This window comes from Eptesicus fuscus, chromosome 7 (genome assembly GCF_027574615.1).
Source record: "Eptesicus fuscus isolate TK198812 chromosome 7, DD_ASM_mEF_20220401, whole genome shotgun sequence".
NCBI classification, from domain to species: domain Eukaryota; kingdom Metazoa; phylum Chordata; class Mammalia; order Chiroptera; family Vespertilionidae; genus Eptesicus; species Eptesicus fuscus.
In genome coordinates this window covers 108,257,298-108,271,428 of record NC_072479.1, presented here as the reverse complement: position 1 = coordinate 108,271,428, position 14,131 = coordinate 108,257,298, and the positions used below count along the sequence as shown (strand labels likewise).

Below are 14,131 nucleotides of genomic sequence, written 5' to 3'. Positions count from 1 at the left end.
GACTGGGGGTCGGTGTAGGGGTAGAGCTGCGGGTCGGGGTGGGGCTGGGGCTGGGGGTCGGTGTAGGGGTAGGGCTAGGGGTCGGGGTGGGGCTGGGGCTGAGGGTCGGGGTGGGGCTGGGGCTGGGGGTCGGTGTAGGGGTAGGGCTAGGGGTTGGGGTGGGGCTGGGGCTTGGGGTCGGGGTCGGGGTGGGGCTGGGGCTGGGGGTCGGTGTGGGGGTAGGGCTGGGGGTCGGGTTGAGGGTGGGGCTGGGGGTCGGGGTCTGGATGCAGGTGGCCTGATGGGAAGTGGTTGAGGAAGGTGCTGGAAGAACCAAGGAGGGTGAGTAGAGGGGAGTTGAGTGGGGTTTGTGGCAGTACTGGGAGGGGCAGGGGTGCCCTGCTGAGCTGGCTGAGCCATCTGCAAGGCCTGGATACCGATCTTGGAAGCAATCCAGCTCAGATAGGGCCAGGTGGACGTGTAGATTCCGGGGCGCTGGGCTCGGGCACAGCCTACCCCCCAGCTCGTGATTCCCACGACCACATAGGCGTCCTCCGGGCCTCTGCACATGAGCGGCCCACCACTGTCCCCCTGCCAGAAGGACACGGAGTCACTCTCCACTGAGCCATGAGCCACTTCTCCCTGCTCCCCAGGAGGGCCACAGGCTCTGGGCAGACAACTTCTGCAGCGGGTTTTCCACTCTCAGAAACGCAGCTGGCTGTGCTGGAGGGTCCCTTGGGATGTGACGGGTGTGGCCGCCTTGGGTTTCCTCCCAGGGAGGAGGAGATGAGGAACTCTGAATGCATGTGTGTAAGTGGTTGGGAGGGTTTGTATTCTGGGGAAGGACGTACACGTTCTGTCTGGGGCGTGTTTGGGTGATGTGATCACTGTGCGAGGGTGGGAGAAGGTGCTAAAGGTGGGGGTTGGTTCTCTGTAGGGGCAGCTGGTGGCGTCACCGCCCATGTTCATTGTGACCGTAGACACGGGACCAGGAAAAGGGTCACTAGCTCAGGGCCCCGGAGTGCATGGAGCTGAGGGATCCAAAAAGGAGGTGGCCATAGGGGCCTGGGAACCCCCAGGACAGTTACCTGGCAGGTGTCGACGTTGCCTTCAGGGTAGCCTGCGCACACGTTGGTGGAGCGAATGCGCCCTCTGTACCAGCGGGTCGAGTTGCACAGGTTGAGGTCGAGGATGTCCACGCGCGCCTCCTGCAGCACAGGTGACATCTTGCGGTCTACAACCAGGGACTCGGTGGTCAGTGATCACGGAGACATGCCGGTGAAAGCCCTGCTGCCGCCCTGCACAGAGCCCTCCTCATCCTGAAATGCTCCATTTAAACCCAAGAGCCACCCTCCCCTTCACACAGCAGACCAGCGAGGGGTGGGGCGGTGTCCCAGGGCGCACGCCTGGAGGGGGACAGAGGAAGAGTCTGGACAATGGACAGAAGGATGTGGGGTGGGCGGTGTCGCTGAGAGATGTATGTTCGTGGAGCTGCTGGACCGTGGAGGGCAGTTGGCACCAGGCTGTGCTGACACTGTGGGGGCCCACAGGTGTCGTGTCACGTAGTCAGGAGCCTGGAGCACCGCCTGCCTGAGTCGCAGCAGGGATGTGCTGTGGCCTGGATTCAGACCCCGGTTTTCCTCTCCAGAACCAAGTCCAGTTCTGGCTGTAAGTCTCCCTCCCTGTGGTCCCCGTCAGGACTCCTCCACCCCCTTGGACAGGACCCCCAAGTGGGCTGGCGAGGCCCTCCCCATGAGCCCCCTCTCTGTTCCCAGGAAGTCTTGAACCAAGTCAAGGACCAAGTCAGGACCAAGTCAGCCCGTCCTGTGCAGCCCCAGACACTCTATCAGGGCCCCTAGGTTGGGAAGGGCTGGCCTGTCTGCATGGGAGCAGAGAGTCAGACACACGGAGCCTGAGAGCCGCCAGCTGCCCCCTCTTGGTCAGGAGGGTCCCACAGACAGAGGTCCTGATGGCAGCCCAGAGTTGGGTTTGATCACACACCATCTGCAGTGCAGACCGGGGCGTAGACAGGGCAGGCCTGTTGGAGGGACAGGTCTGGAACATGCTAAGTGGGCCAGAAGGGAAGACAGGACCCCATGGAGCACGTGGGTGGGGGCAGGCACACAGCCGGTGGCTCTGATGTTTCCAATCCCTTCAGCCCCCACCTTCCCTGCCCCCAAGCGGCAGGCACAGTCTGTGCATGCTCTGCCCTGGAATAGGGGTGACACGGGCATAGCGACCACAGAGGCTCCTTAGCCATTGAGATACCCGTTCTGTCTATGGCAGAGCCCGAGCCCAGAGAGCCAGGGTTTCATTGTGAATAGCCTGGTGTCCTCAAGCAGAGAGGTGTTTTCTGGATCCCCAGGCCCTGTTTTACATGACACATGCTGACAGCCCGCAGCAGCTCAGCGTCCGTCCGTCCGTGGGAAAGAAGAGGGTGGCAGAGCGTGTTCCAGGGGCAGGTGGAAAGGAAGGTGTGGAGGAAGGGCACAGGGGTTGGAACCTGAGGTTTCTTTAAGACCCAGCCTTGGGGGAATGTGTGAGCCAAAAAGATAGAAATCCCATTATGTGCAGAGGGATTCTAGGACGAAAGAGGCCTTTCAAGACATCCAGGCTGCAGCTGGAGCCTGCACTCCCCAGCAACACGATAGCACGAACCCTGACATCAGCCTCCGGGACTGCAGGGACCCCAGAGGCTGGACGTGGTTGAGCGGGTGGGCAGGGCGGGGCCAGTGAGGGAAGGTCAGCGGTCAGCAAAAGCCAGTGGTAGCAAGGGCACCTGCTGGAGACACTCTTTCTAAGGAGACAGGTGGTAACCCTATCAGAAACTCAGAGCAAGCTTCCGAGAGGGGACGAAGAGTTAGGGAAGAATCCCGAAATTACTGATTTTGGGGTTACCAGCAAAGGCTGAGTTTTAAACTCCACAAGAACAGCCTGGAAAGAGAAAGCCTAAAGGGTCTGTTATCAAGAAACAGAAGAGCATGAGAGGTAATTTACATCACTCGTATCTTCACATTCCTGGTGTGACTGGGTAACAGTCAGGCAGCCCCCTGTGCAAAGCCCTGCCGGCCACACCTTCCTGCCACGGAGACAGATGGCAAACCACCCCCCACCCCCGCCCTCTCCCTTCTGCAGGGAAACGCTGCAGCAGCTGCGATGGCTGGGGAGGATTTGGGAGCTATAACTCCCAAGGGTGGGGGCAGACGGGCTGTGCTCTGGCCTTTCCACCCACAGGTGGGGAAACTGAGGCCAGAGAGAGAAAGAACAGGCCTGCAGCCACAAAACCCCACCTAGAGCTTCTCTCCCCGTTTCCAGAATGCAGCACCGGTGGCTCTGGGCAGGCACTCGGCTCTCGCCCTCAGTTTCTCTGGCTGGAAAGGGGCAGAGGTTGCACCCACCCAAAGGCCCCCCACATACCCTTTCACCTCAACGTGCACCGAGGGAATGCTGCACAATGCACCCCGAAAGCCCCTCCCGGACTCACCGTTCTCCCTTAAGAACCCCCAGCCAGTCACCCAGCAGGACTGGGACGCTCTGGGCGGGCCGGCCTTAAACGGGGGCAGGCAGCCAGGTCCAACAAGGCTCCCACAGACCACGGGAGGGGTGACCTTCATGAGAGCAATGTCGTTGGCCTCTGAGATGGAGGAGTATCTCTCATGAGGGATGATTTTCTCCACAAATCTCTCCTGGAGGGGTGCTTTCACGGGCTCGGTGCTGCCATACTCGAGTTCCCTTGCTCCGAAAATCAGTCTCCAGTCATATGGTTTTCTGTGCGCACAGAGGGACCGGGTCATTCCCGCCTGGCACCTGGCACCGGCTGCGACCGAGAGCCTTGGCCCTCTCCTCGCAGGGGTCCCCTCAACATGTTCACCCGGTGGCCGCTGGGCCCTGAGCCCCAGGACACTCTGCACAGAGACACCGCCCCCCCCCCCAGAAGGTCCCTGACAAGAGCCCTTGGGAAGACCCCCTGCCTGCTCCCACACCTACTTATTGAGCCTGAAGCAGTGAGCAGCAGTGAGTACCCACTGGGCATTCAGCAAGGTGCCTCCACAGGCGTGGTACCTCCGGCTATTGTGGTAGGTGAAGACCTGCAGGCTGACCATCCAGGGCCATGCCCCGTGAGCAGCAGCCTGGCCTCCGACCACACGTGTGGTCGCTTGTAGGGTCTGCCTGAACGGTAGTCCACAGGAGCCACTGAGGAGAGACCACGGGCACAGATGAGGCCGAGAGCAGGCACAGCCTGTCCTTGTGCCTCAACTGAGGGCAGGGATATGGGATTTAAGAGTGGGGAAGATCGCCCAGCCGGCGTGGCTCCGTGGTTGAGCATCGACCTGTGAACCAGGAGGTCACACTTCTATTCCTAGTCAGGGCACATGCACGGGTTGTGGGCTTGATACCCAGTAGGGGGCATGCAGCAGGCAGCCAATCAATGATTCTCTCTCATCATTGGTGTTTCCATCTCTTTCTCCCTCTCCCTCCCTCTTGAAATCAATAAAAAAAATTTTTTTGGGGGGGAGGAAAGAATCTTAAAAAAAAATGTGGGGAAGATCTGGGAATGCGAGGGCAACCTTTGGTGTAGGGTCAAAGGGGGTGTCATGAGGGCCATGTTGTGGGGCTGTGACAAGGCAGGAGCCACGGGCTCCAGGAAATGTGGTGAGGGCTGTAGTTTCTTGGTCTTGTGGGTGTAGCCACAGGTCGGGGGAGAGGGTGCCACAGGCAGCTGGAAGATGGAAGTGGGGGCCGGGGGCTGGGGGAAGCTGACATGGGAGTGCAGGGTGCCATGGCCTGGGGTCTTCAAAACCAGACTTTGGGGTTCAGGGTTAGCTTAGGCAGTGACAGGAAAGATGAGGACCTTGTCTTGTCAGATGGAGGGACCCCTGGTGTGGGGAGGCTGTGGGGGTCCAGAGGTGGGAACTGAGTCACAGGTTAAGAGGCAATGCCAGTTTGGGACTTGTTGGCATGTGGGGTATCCTGGACACTGTGGGGTCTCAGGAGTGTGAAGGCCTTAGAGCTACAGCAGGTCGATGCTTTGGGACTCATCCACAGGCTGGGGCATCTCATGTCTGCAGGACTGGTGAGCATCAGGATGTAGGTGTGCGGGTAGATTCCCATGCTGTGCATGCCCTCAGAGCAGGGGGTCTGCGTCAGGCCGTGGGTCACCAGGAGACTGCGAAGGCCCCAGCATGGCCTCTTCTCTGGACAGAGGCAGTCTGGGTCTGCTCTTCGGAAGGCACCCCATCCCCCGCCAAGGTCCCGGACACTTACTCACACGTGCTGTTAACTTTGGCGACTACAGACACTGCCAAGACCAGCAGAACGGCAGTTGGCAGCATCTCCACCATTGTCCTGCCCAGCCGCCGGGAGGCCCGCTGACCTCACAAAGCTCCGAGCATCCTGACCAATCAGCAGGGCCACCTCCCCCACCCCACCCCCGGCAGGCAGGCCTGCAGGAACCCCTTAGCCCAACTGGTTCTCACTGAAATGACTTCCCCGCTCCCACACAGGTTCCCCTGGGTGAGGGGGACTCACGTGCAGCCCCTCCCTTGACCCCAAATCTGGCCACAGATCTTCAAGGTCCCACTTCATCTGAGATGACAGAGCCTGCCTTCCTTAGCCCGCTGCGGAGTCCACTCTCTACCTGAGTGTATTCTGGTCTCCTTTCTGAGACCTACATGCAGCAAGGTGGTGTCCCCGATAATTGCCAGGAATTCTCATCACAGTTACCTGAATATCACGCAGTATCCTTTCTTTTTTTTTAAATATGTTTTTATTGATTTTAGAGAGAGGAAGGGAGAGGGAGACAGAGAAACATCAATGATGAGAGAGAATCATCAATTGGCTGCCTCCTGCACACCCCCACCGGGGATTAAGCCGAACCTGGGCATTTACCCTGACCCAGAATGAAACCCCTAGTTCATAGGTCGACACTCAACCATGGAGCTACGCCGGTCCTGGAAGTATCCTTTCTTCTGATTGTCAGGAGACAGCATCTCACCCACCAGGGATAGCCAATGCTCACCTCACCTCACACACCTGAGTGTTAATAAGTGTCACCTGGTCCAGCTGGGAGTTACAACAGGGAGTTATTATCTCTCCTCCCTGAATATGAGACTGTCTCTTTCCTTCCATGTCAGGGCCAAAGGCCTCTCCACCACCCAGGTGTCACATCGTCACATCTCTCCCTGAGAACCAAGTCTCACGTGCCCGGCCTGAATGGCAGAGGTGACGTCTCACCAAGATGAGTGCTCTGAGGTTTCAGCCGCCTCATGCAGTGTCGGGATTCTCACCCCCACCTGGCTGCCAGGAGGTCTCCCATCCCCTCTCTGAGCGCAGTCTCCTCTTCCTGAGCATCTTGAGGTCTTGTCTGCCCTGCCTGAGGGTCATGAAACCTCATGGCCCCTATCTGTGGGCAAGGGGTCTTCTATGCCACACCTGAGTGTCCCAATGCTGCCTCTCCTCTACCTGGTGTCAGGGGATTCCATCTCTTCTGTCTATATCTGGAGGTTCCACCTCCTCTCTCTAAGTGACCAGGGGTCTCACCTGCCCCACTTTATATAAAGATGTCTCGTCTCCCCTATCTGAGCGTCCTAAGGTCTTACCTCCCTTACCTGAGTGTTGGGCATGTCCACTCTTCTATTTGTCAGGACATCTCATTTTGTCTAGATGAGCATCCCCAATCCTCTCTCCAGAGGGTCAGAAAGTCTCCTCTCTCCCATTACTGGGCTGGAACATGTCATCTCTGTTTCCCAGAAAGTGACGCGGCTTTGTCCATATACATCCCCCCCCCCCAAAACAACACACACACACACACACACACACACACACACACACACACACACACGAGTGTGGCAGGATGCATCACCCAAGTCATTTGAGTTTGGACCTGCATTGTTTCCCTTCCCAACAAAAGTCTTGTTTCCCGGGATGACAGGTCTCAATAATCATAATCAACTCTTTGTGTCATGAGATTTTTATCTCTGCTGCCAGCATGTCAGGCGGTCTCCCTCTCTTCCACCTGAGTGTACAGAGGGCTCATCATCCTTATGTCAGCTTCAGGGCTCTCAGGCACCTCTCTAAGAGGTTCTCTTACTTCCCAGATCTGAGTGTCACAGGACGTGGGTCTTCCACTGGAGTATCAGGAGGCCACATTTCCCCTCTGCAAGAGTCCACTGTCTTTTTTCTCCTCCCTCCCACTCTTTCTTCCTTTCACTCTTTCTTTCTCTCTCTCTTTCTTCTTTCTTTCTTCTTTCTTTCTTTCTTTCTTTCTTTCTTTCTTTCTTTCTTTCTTTCTCCTCTCTTTCCTTCTTTCTTTTTTCTTTCTTTCTTTCCCTCTACATCAGGCAGTCTCACCTCCTCTATCTGAAGGTCAGGAGGTAGGAGTTTTCACCAACCTGAGTGTTAACAGGTTGCAGTTCACCGAGTTTGAAGAGGCCTCACTTGTTTTAAATCAGTGTCAAGATCGTGCTTGATCAAATAACCAAAAAAAAAAAAAAAAAAAAAAAAGTCTTTGGAAATATCCTCCTATATAATAAAGAGGTAATATGCAAATTAACCCTCATGCCCTCACAAGATAGAGGTGGAGCTTTTGGCACTGACTGGCATAGAAACCGAGCAATCAGAACCAAATCTGGGTGAACTGCGAAGAGCCAATGGCTGCCTAGGAGGCGGAGCTTTTGATGCTGACTGACTGGCATAGAAACCAACCAATCATAACCAAGTCTGGTGGGGGCTGAGGAGGGGTTTTAAGGGCAACAGCTGTTTGGAGTAAGGTGTAAGAAAGCAGTTCAATTTTTAAATGACTGGTTTGACAGTATAGTGCAAATGGCTGGCTATCAGTCCAAATATAGGGATTATGTATTTTTGTCTGCCAAGAGCATCTTCTCCTGCTGAAAAAGGCTCCCCCCCCCCCCGCCATTTAAGCAATCCTATCCTATATACTCTATCTATACTAATAAAAGGGTAATATGCTAATTATACTGGGTCAACAGGCCATCTTCCTAGATGTCCGACTTCCTTTAGGAAAAAGCCATGGTGGTGGGGGCTGAGGCAGAGGCAGTTAGGAGCAATCAGGCCAGCAGGGGAGGGCAGTTGGGGGCAAGATCAGGCCAGCAGGGGATTAGGGGTAATCAGGCCGGCAGGGGAGGGCAGTTAGGGGCAAGATCAGGCAGGCAGGCAGAGGCAGTTAGGGGCGATCAGGCAGGCAGGCAGAGGCAGTTAGGGGTGATCAGGCAGGCAGGCAGGTGAGCGGTTAGGAGCTAGTGGTCCTAGATTGTGAGAGGGATGTCCAACTGCCAGTCAGACATCCCCCGAGGAGTCCCTGATTGGAGAGGGTGCAGGCTGGGCTGAGGGAACACCACCCCACACACACCCCGTGTATGAATTTTGTGCACCGGGCCACTAGTAGTTATATAAATGGCAATAAAAATTCACAGAGTCATATTAAAGTTTTGACTGTTAAAGAAAAGCCAATTCAGGTGTTTTTACAGGATTTTGATGGGCATGAAATTGATATGGTATTTAGATCCATGAGAATAATTTACCAGAATGATGTGACCATTTATTTTAAATGTTAAAATGCACACTTTTCTGTAAATCACAACTTTACAAGTATTTAAATATATTATCAAAACGTTGTATATAAACTTTGAAATGAAGAGCAGGACCTAGTTTTTCAAAACATTGAGGGTTATGCAGGAACAGGGTTAGACGACCCAACGTCTGGATTCCACAGAATAATTGTTTGACTCTGCGGAGCGACGCCCACTCATGGTTCTAGAAGGGGCTGCCAGGCATCCTGCCTCTTGAACGTCCCCTGGTACAAACCTTGAGGTTCTGACTCTCTTCTGAGGCCTCGGGTGGCTTCTGACCTGCAGGGCCATTTGTCCTCTCCTTCATACCCTTACAGAGCCAAGGCCATGCCATCTCCATGGGAGCTGTCTCCACCGCTCCTGCTCTTCCCTCCACTGCTGTCCCATCCCAGAGAGACCAGCTCCAGGTGCAGCTCAGAGACCTGTCTCCTGGTGCCCAGCACTCGGCCCCAGCAGGGGTCAGCGTCTCCCCTACACCCCACACTGAGATTTCCATCATGACCCTTCTGTATGATGAGCAGTTTCTAACTTGAAAATGAAACAAAAAATTTGAAATTGTGGGGCTTACTAGACAGATGGCGAGCCTCTTGAGGTCAAAATGCCCAACAGTCACAGTCTCTGCTTCACCAGGGCCTTCCTCACCTTCCCCACGAGGCCACCCAGACCTTTGCTGGCTCCCAAAGCACCTGTGCCCCTTCACCGCCTTCGGGCGGAGACACAGAGTCCAACCCTCATCTCTCCACTGGCTTCTCTCCACCACCCACGCTTACTCCCTCTGCGACCTGCACACGACCCTGGAGGCATCTCCCAACGGTCTCACCTGGCTCGGTGAGAACCTGAGTCAAGGTCAACGTTAGTCATTGTCACGTTCACACTGTACCTTCACACAGTGTGGCCAGGCTCTGCACCCACAACCCCTCCTGCAACCCTCTGGTGCCCAACTTCTCTGGCATATCAGCTCTGCAGGCCTGGCCCTCTCAGCCTTGGACCCTGCAGTCCCCACCTCTCACTCCCTGGGAAGTGTCCACCCACTCACCTCTGTTCATTCTCCTTCCACCCATTAGGCTGGCCAACCCCACCAGGTGCCACCCCCACAGAACCTGCCACATCATGGGCCGTGGCATCTGGCTGCTTACCTGTCAGCTCAGGGAGAAGTGAGACCTGGGCATGGGCAGCAGCCGTGGGGGTAGGACGACAGGGACAGACATGGGAGGGCTGACAGGCAGGAGCAGCAGAATGAGAAACTGGGCTCTAGGCGGGAAAGAGGACAGACAGGGCCCCAGAGGACAACCGGACTTCCAGCTGGGGACTGGCCAGTGCGCAGAGAGGAAAGCTTCCCGGAGCACAGGCTGAGGTCCAGGGACTCAGAGAGATGAGATGCAAGGAGCCGTGGCATGGAGGTCGGTATAGAGACAGGATCAAAGAGGGGCTGAGTCATCAGTGCCTGTGGCTAAACGCTCAAGCCGAGGCTAAGGGGGGGGGGGGGGGGGCAGCTCTGTGACCTAAGGGACAGCAGGGTCTGTGGTCCCAGTATCTCCTCAAGCAGGCAACTGAGAAACAGTTTCATTTCTTATAAATTTATTACATAATAATATTATAATAATTATTATCAATAATAATAATAATATAAGAAACATAGATCTCTGTGGGGTGTATCACAACGTCAGGGTCAGGAGGCCTCAGGACTGGAGCAGGGGGAAAGCCCCTGGATGGAACTCCATACAAAAGGAGGGTGAAGCGGTACTGACCCTGTAAAGTTAAAAACCCAAATTGAACGGAACCAAAAACCCACAGGTGATTGTGAGACCGAGTGTGTATGCGGCAGCCTGTTACAGTCACGGCTGCTGTGTGATCTGGTCTGTTAGTGAAGGGTGGCTGGGTGTGACTCTGCCCAGGGAATGAGGCCGCTGGGCCGGGACGGGGTGGGCGGGCACAGACCGGCGTGCCAGGCCCCTGGGCTGTGAAAACATCTGTTTTCTGGGTTTTTTATTTTTATTAAAAAAAGCTAGAAATATAAACAGAAACTTGTGAGTGACGTGGATGGAGCTTAGTCCAGACTCCAAACCCTAGGTTTAAAAACATCCCAGGGCCCCCCCACCCCACAGGTCATTGCTGAGTGTGGGGAGTCACAGTAAGGGGGGCTGGGGTGCCCTCGGGGGTCTCTGCTTCTCCCCAGGGTTTACGGTGGCCTGACTCTAGGGGGGGTCTCCCTAGGATCCCCCAGAGGCCTGGTAGGGGGGTGGGCACTGCCTCCAAGGGCCCTGGGGGGCACCCCCAGCAGCAGAGCTGGCCAGGCAGCCTGCTCAGGCCAGGCGGGACTCTGGAGGGGCAGGCGGGACAAACGCAGGTCCCAGGGGACAGGGGGGCCTCGGACTTTCTTTGGAAGCGGATGGGGTGCTTTCAGGCATGCACCCTGCACATGCTCCCGAAACCCTTGCACTGGTTCAAGGCCCACTCCCCACTCAGGCACACACGGGGCTCCGAGGCACTCAGTCGCACCCAGAGTTTCACACAGTCACACGCTTGCACACACACAGGCGGGACAGGAGACTTTGGGGTCTGAGGCAGAGGCTTCTTTGCTGTAGTTGCCCAACAATGTGGGGAGGAGGCTAGACTCCTCCTGGGGAGGGACCCCGTGAGGGAGATGGCTGGGAGCAGGTGCCAGGGCCCGTCCCCACCCCTGGCGAGGGTCTCCCAGGCCCCAGACCTTGCTAGTGCCCTGCAGGCCTGGCAGCCGCTGCCCCTCCTCCACGCAGCACCGAAGGGTCGTCGGGCACGCTAGAGCTCAGCGAGGGGAGAAGGCCGAGGCAGGGCCCCAGGGCGGCTACTAGGACCCTGGCCAACCCCAGACCAGCTGGAGCATCCTCCGCCCACGTGGGGTGGCAGTGGCAGTGAGGGGCCAGAGATGGAAGACTGGACAGCCACAGCGGAACCAGTAGGAGGCTGCGGGGGCAGGAAGGGAAGCTATTAAGGACAGAGATATTTGTTCCTTGTCTCATTGCAAATATAGAGTGGATTAAAATATGCAAAACGGGGGGGGCTCCTTGGCCCCCAACCGAGAACCCCAATGTCTCCCCCCTCCCCCCGAGTCACCAAGGTGTGTCCTGACCCCTCGCATGCTGGACTAGGTCCCCCCTCTGGGAGCAGCCTCCGGAAGCTGTGTGAGAGCCGGTCAGGCTGGAGACCCCCCAACCCCTCCGGCTCCACCCTCCCATCCCCACTTCCTGACCGTGTGCTGGGTTGGGGCTCGCCGGCCGTGGGAGGGCGCTAAGCAATGTACAGGGCAAGTCTCCGAGCCACGGCAAACAGGACGATTCATGCAACATTCCTGGCCCGGGCGCCTTAGTGGGGGGCAGGGGCCGAGCCCGCGGCCCGGGGTGGGGGTGGGGGTAGGGGTGGGGGCCCTGCCCGCAGGGCGCGGCCGGCGCGTGGAGAGGGTGGGGCGTCAGCTGCCCTCCAGCTGCCTAAGCGCGCGCTCGATGTTCATGCGGTGGCCCACGCGCGTGACGCCCAGCTCCACGAAGTCGTCCTTGGTGAGGGCCGGCAGGTGCGGGCCCTCTATCTCGTGGTCCTCGAAGCGGTCGCGGTGCTCGCCCAGGTGGATGCTCTCCAGCCAGTCGCCCACGTCGAACTTGCTCCACAGCTGCAGCGGCTTCTGCTGGAAGGGTCTGCGCGGGCCGGGGCCTCCCGGGCCAGGGCCGGGGGTGGGCGAGGGCAGCGGCGAGGGCGAGGGCGAGCGGCTGCGCGCGCTCACGCTGCGCACCACGAAGCGCACCTCCTTCGGCTCGTGCGGGATGGAGAGGCTGGACGACTTGAGGATGGTGGGTGGCGTGAGGCCGAAGGGCCGCCCCGCGCCCCCCGCGCCCGCCCCCAGCCCCTCCACCCGCTCCAGCGACGCGGGCTTCACTGGGCTCGGGGCGCGCCGCGCCAGTGGGTAGCGGCCGCCGGGCCGAACCTGGAAGGAGGCCCCGCCGCCCGGGCCCCCAGGGCTGCGCTGCGCTGAGATGGAGCTCAGCTCACCGAGGCTGCTGAAGAGCCTGCGGAGGGAGAGGGGTCAAGGCCAGGTGAGGGGCACCAGGCGGGGTAGAGAGGGTTCAGGGGAGCGGGGTCAGTGGCCAGGAGGATGCTCAGAGGGGGCTGGGACTGGTGGGGTAGCCTTAGGGCCAGAGGAAGCAAGAGGGTGGGATGGCCTTGGTTTTTATCCCGCCATTTGTTTGGGTCCTAGGTGAGAACCAGTGCCATGCTGGTGTGTGTGGGGGGGACCCCTAGACTGAGTGGAATGATGAGGAAGAAAACCAGCAGCCCCTCCACTCCACAGGGGCGCCAAGACCCGCCAGCCCACCACAGGAAAGGCAGCTCTCCTGGCAAAGGGCTGCTGCCCATCCACCCGGCCCTGGAGGGGGAGGCTCTGGCAGAACCCTCCCCAGTCCCCATACAGCTCTGCTCTCCGGAGACCCAGAGCAACCTGGGCTGGCTGCAGGGAGCTGCGTCGTGAGAAAGGCTGGCTGTGGCTGCAGCACGAGCCTGAACAAGCCCGTGACACCAGACAGACCACGTGGACAAGCAGCACGTGCAGGGCAGGCCTGAGGCAGCAACACCATGACACCGTCTCCCTGCACAGGCCTGCACACGGCAGCAGCAACAGCATCCACACGTGTCACAGACATGCAGCAGCAGTGGCAGGGACCTGCTCATGACAGGGACGCAGCACATGTGTGCGGGCATGCACACGCACACATACACACCCACACACACAATCGACAGATGGTACCTCACTTCCCAACATCATCTGGCAGGACCCTCCAGTCCCCCACCAGCGTGGCCGTGGCAGAAGGCCTGCCGGGGGACTCCTCCAGAAAAAGCCCCTCCCATGACAACCCCCTTCCATCCCCTAGTGTGGCCAGAAGCCTCAGGAGACTGCCAGGGGCCCTGCAGCCCCTCGAAGCAGAGCAGAGCGGAGACCCGGCGGCCAGGTGCAGCGCATGGACAGAGGCATGGGATGAGCATGCTCACTTACACAGCCGGTGCTCAGGACCACCGCGCAGCTAGACAGAGCAGCCACATGCAGATGGGCAGGAGAGAGCAATGAGAGAGAGTGTTAGCAGCCCGGCCCACACAGCAGGCGCGCGGCCCACAGTCACGACCACAGTCAGGGCAGCCAGGGGCAGGGACCCCTGGCCGGACACCCAGTGAGGGAGGAACTCCAGTGCAGTGGGCCCAGGTGTGATGGGGGGAGGGGGCAAGTCTGAAGCTGCTGGGGGTATGGGGGGAGGCCAGACCGGTGCAGATCTGGCTGACTCCTGGTTTGCCTGAGACCTGTTCTCTGGTTTGTGAGGTACAGACCACAGAGTCCCACCCACAGGCTGTAATGACCACCCCCAGCCAGGCTCCAACCCCGAGTACAGCAAGTGCTCAGCAGGCTTCTGGTACCTGATATCTCGTGTCCCCTCACACTCGCCTCTGCTCCCATCCCACCTGCCTCTCCCTGCCTCTACCTGGCTAAGGAATCCCCTCGGGGCACCCCCACCCATCTCGTGCTGTCCTGAACTGGCACCCATCACACA

General features: G+C 58.3%; 2 protein-coding genes across 2 annotated transcripts in view; both read right to left on the bottom strand.

Moving 5' to 3' along the window:
• Positions 1-177: 177 nt before the first annotated feature.
• On the bottom strand, positions 178-5,322 carry ACR (acrosin; the record flags this gene model as incomplete). The annotated part of the gene is made up of 5 exons (XM_028131066.2): positions 5,245-5,322; positions 3,967-4,173; positions 3,464-3,747; positions 1,068-1,213; positions 178-570 (listed from the first exon to the last, which is right to left on the bottom strand). Coding segments are annotated over exons 1-5 (1,107 nt in total), but the record flags the coding sequence as incomplete, so codon positions are not given.
• A 6,690-nt stretch (positions 5,323-12,012) lies between these two features.
• SHANK3 (SH3 and multiple ankyrin repeat domains 3) overlaps positions 12,013-14,131 on the bottom strand; it is a 46,224-nt gene continuing 44,105 nt past the window's right edge. Inside the window, exon 22 of the mRNA XM_054719687.1 lies at positions 12,013-12,604. Coding sequence (XP_054575662.1) covers positions 12,013-12,604 — 592 coding nt within the window. The remainder of the gene's footprint in view (positions 12,605-14,131) is intronic.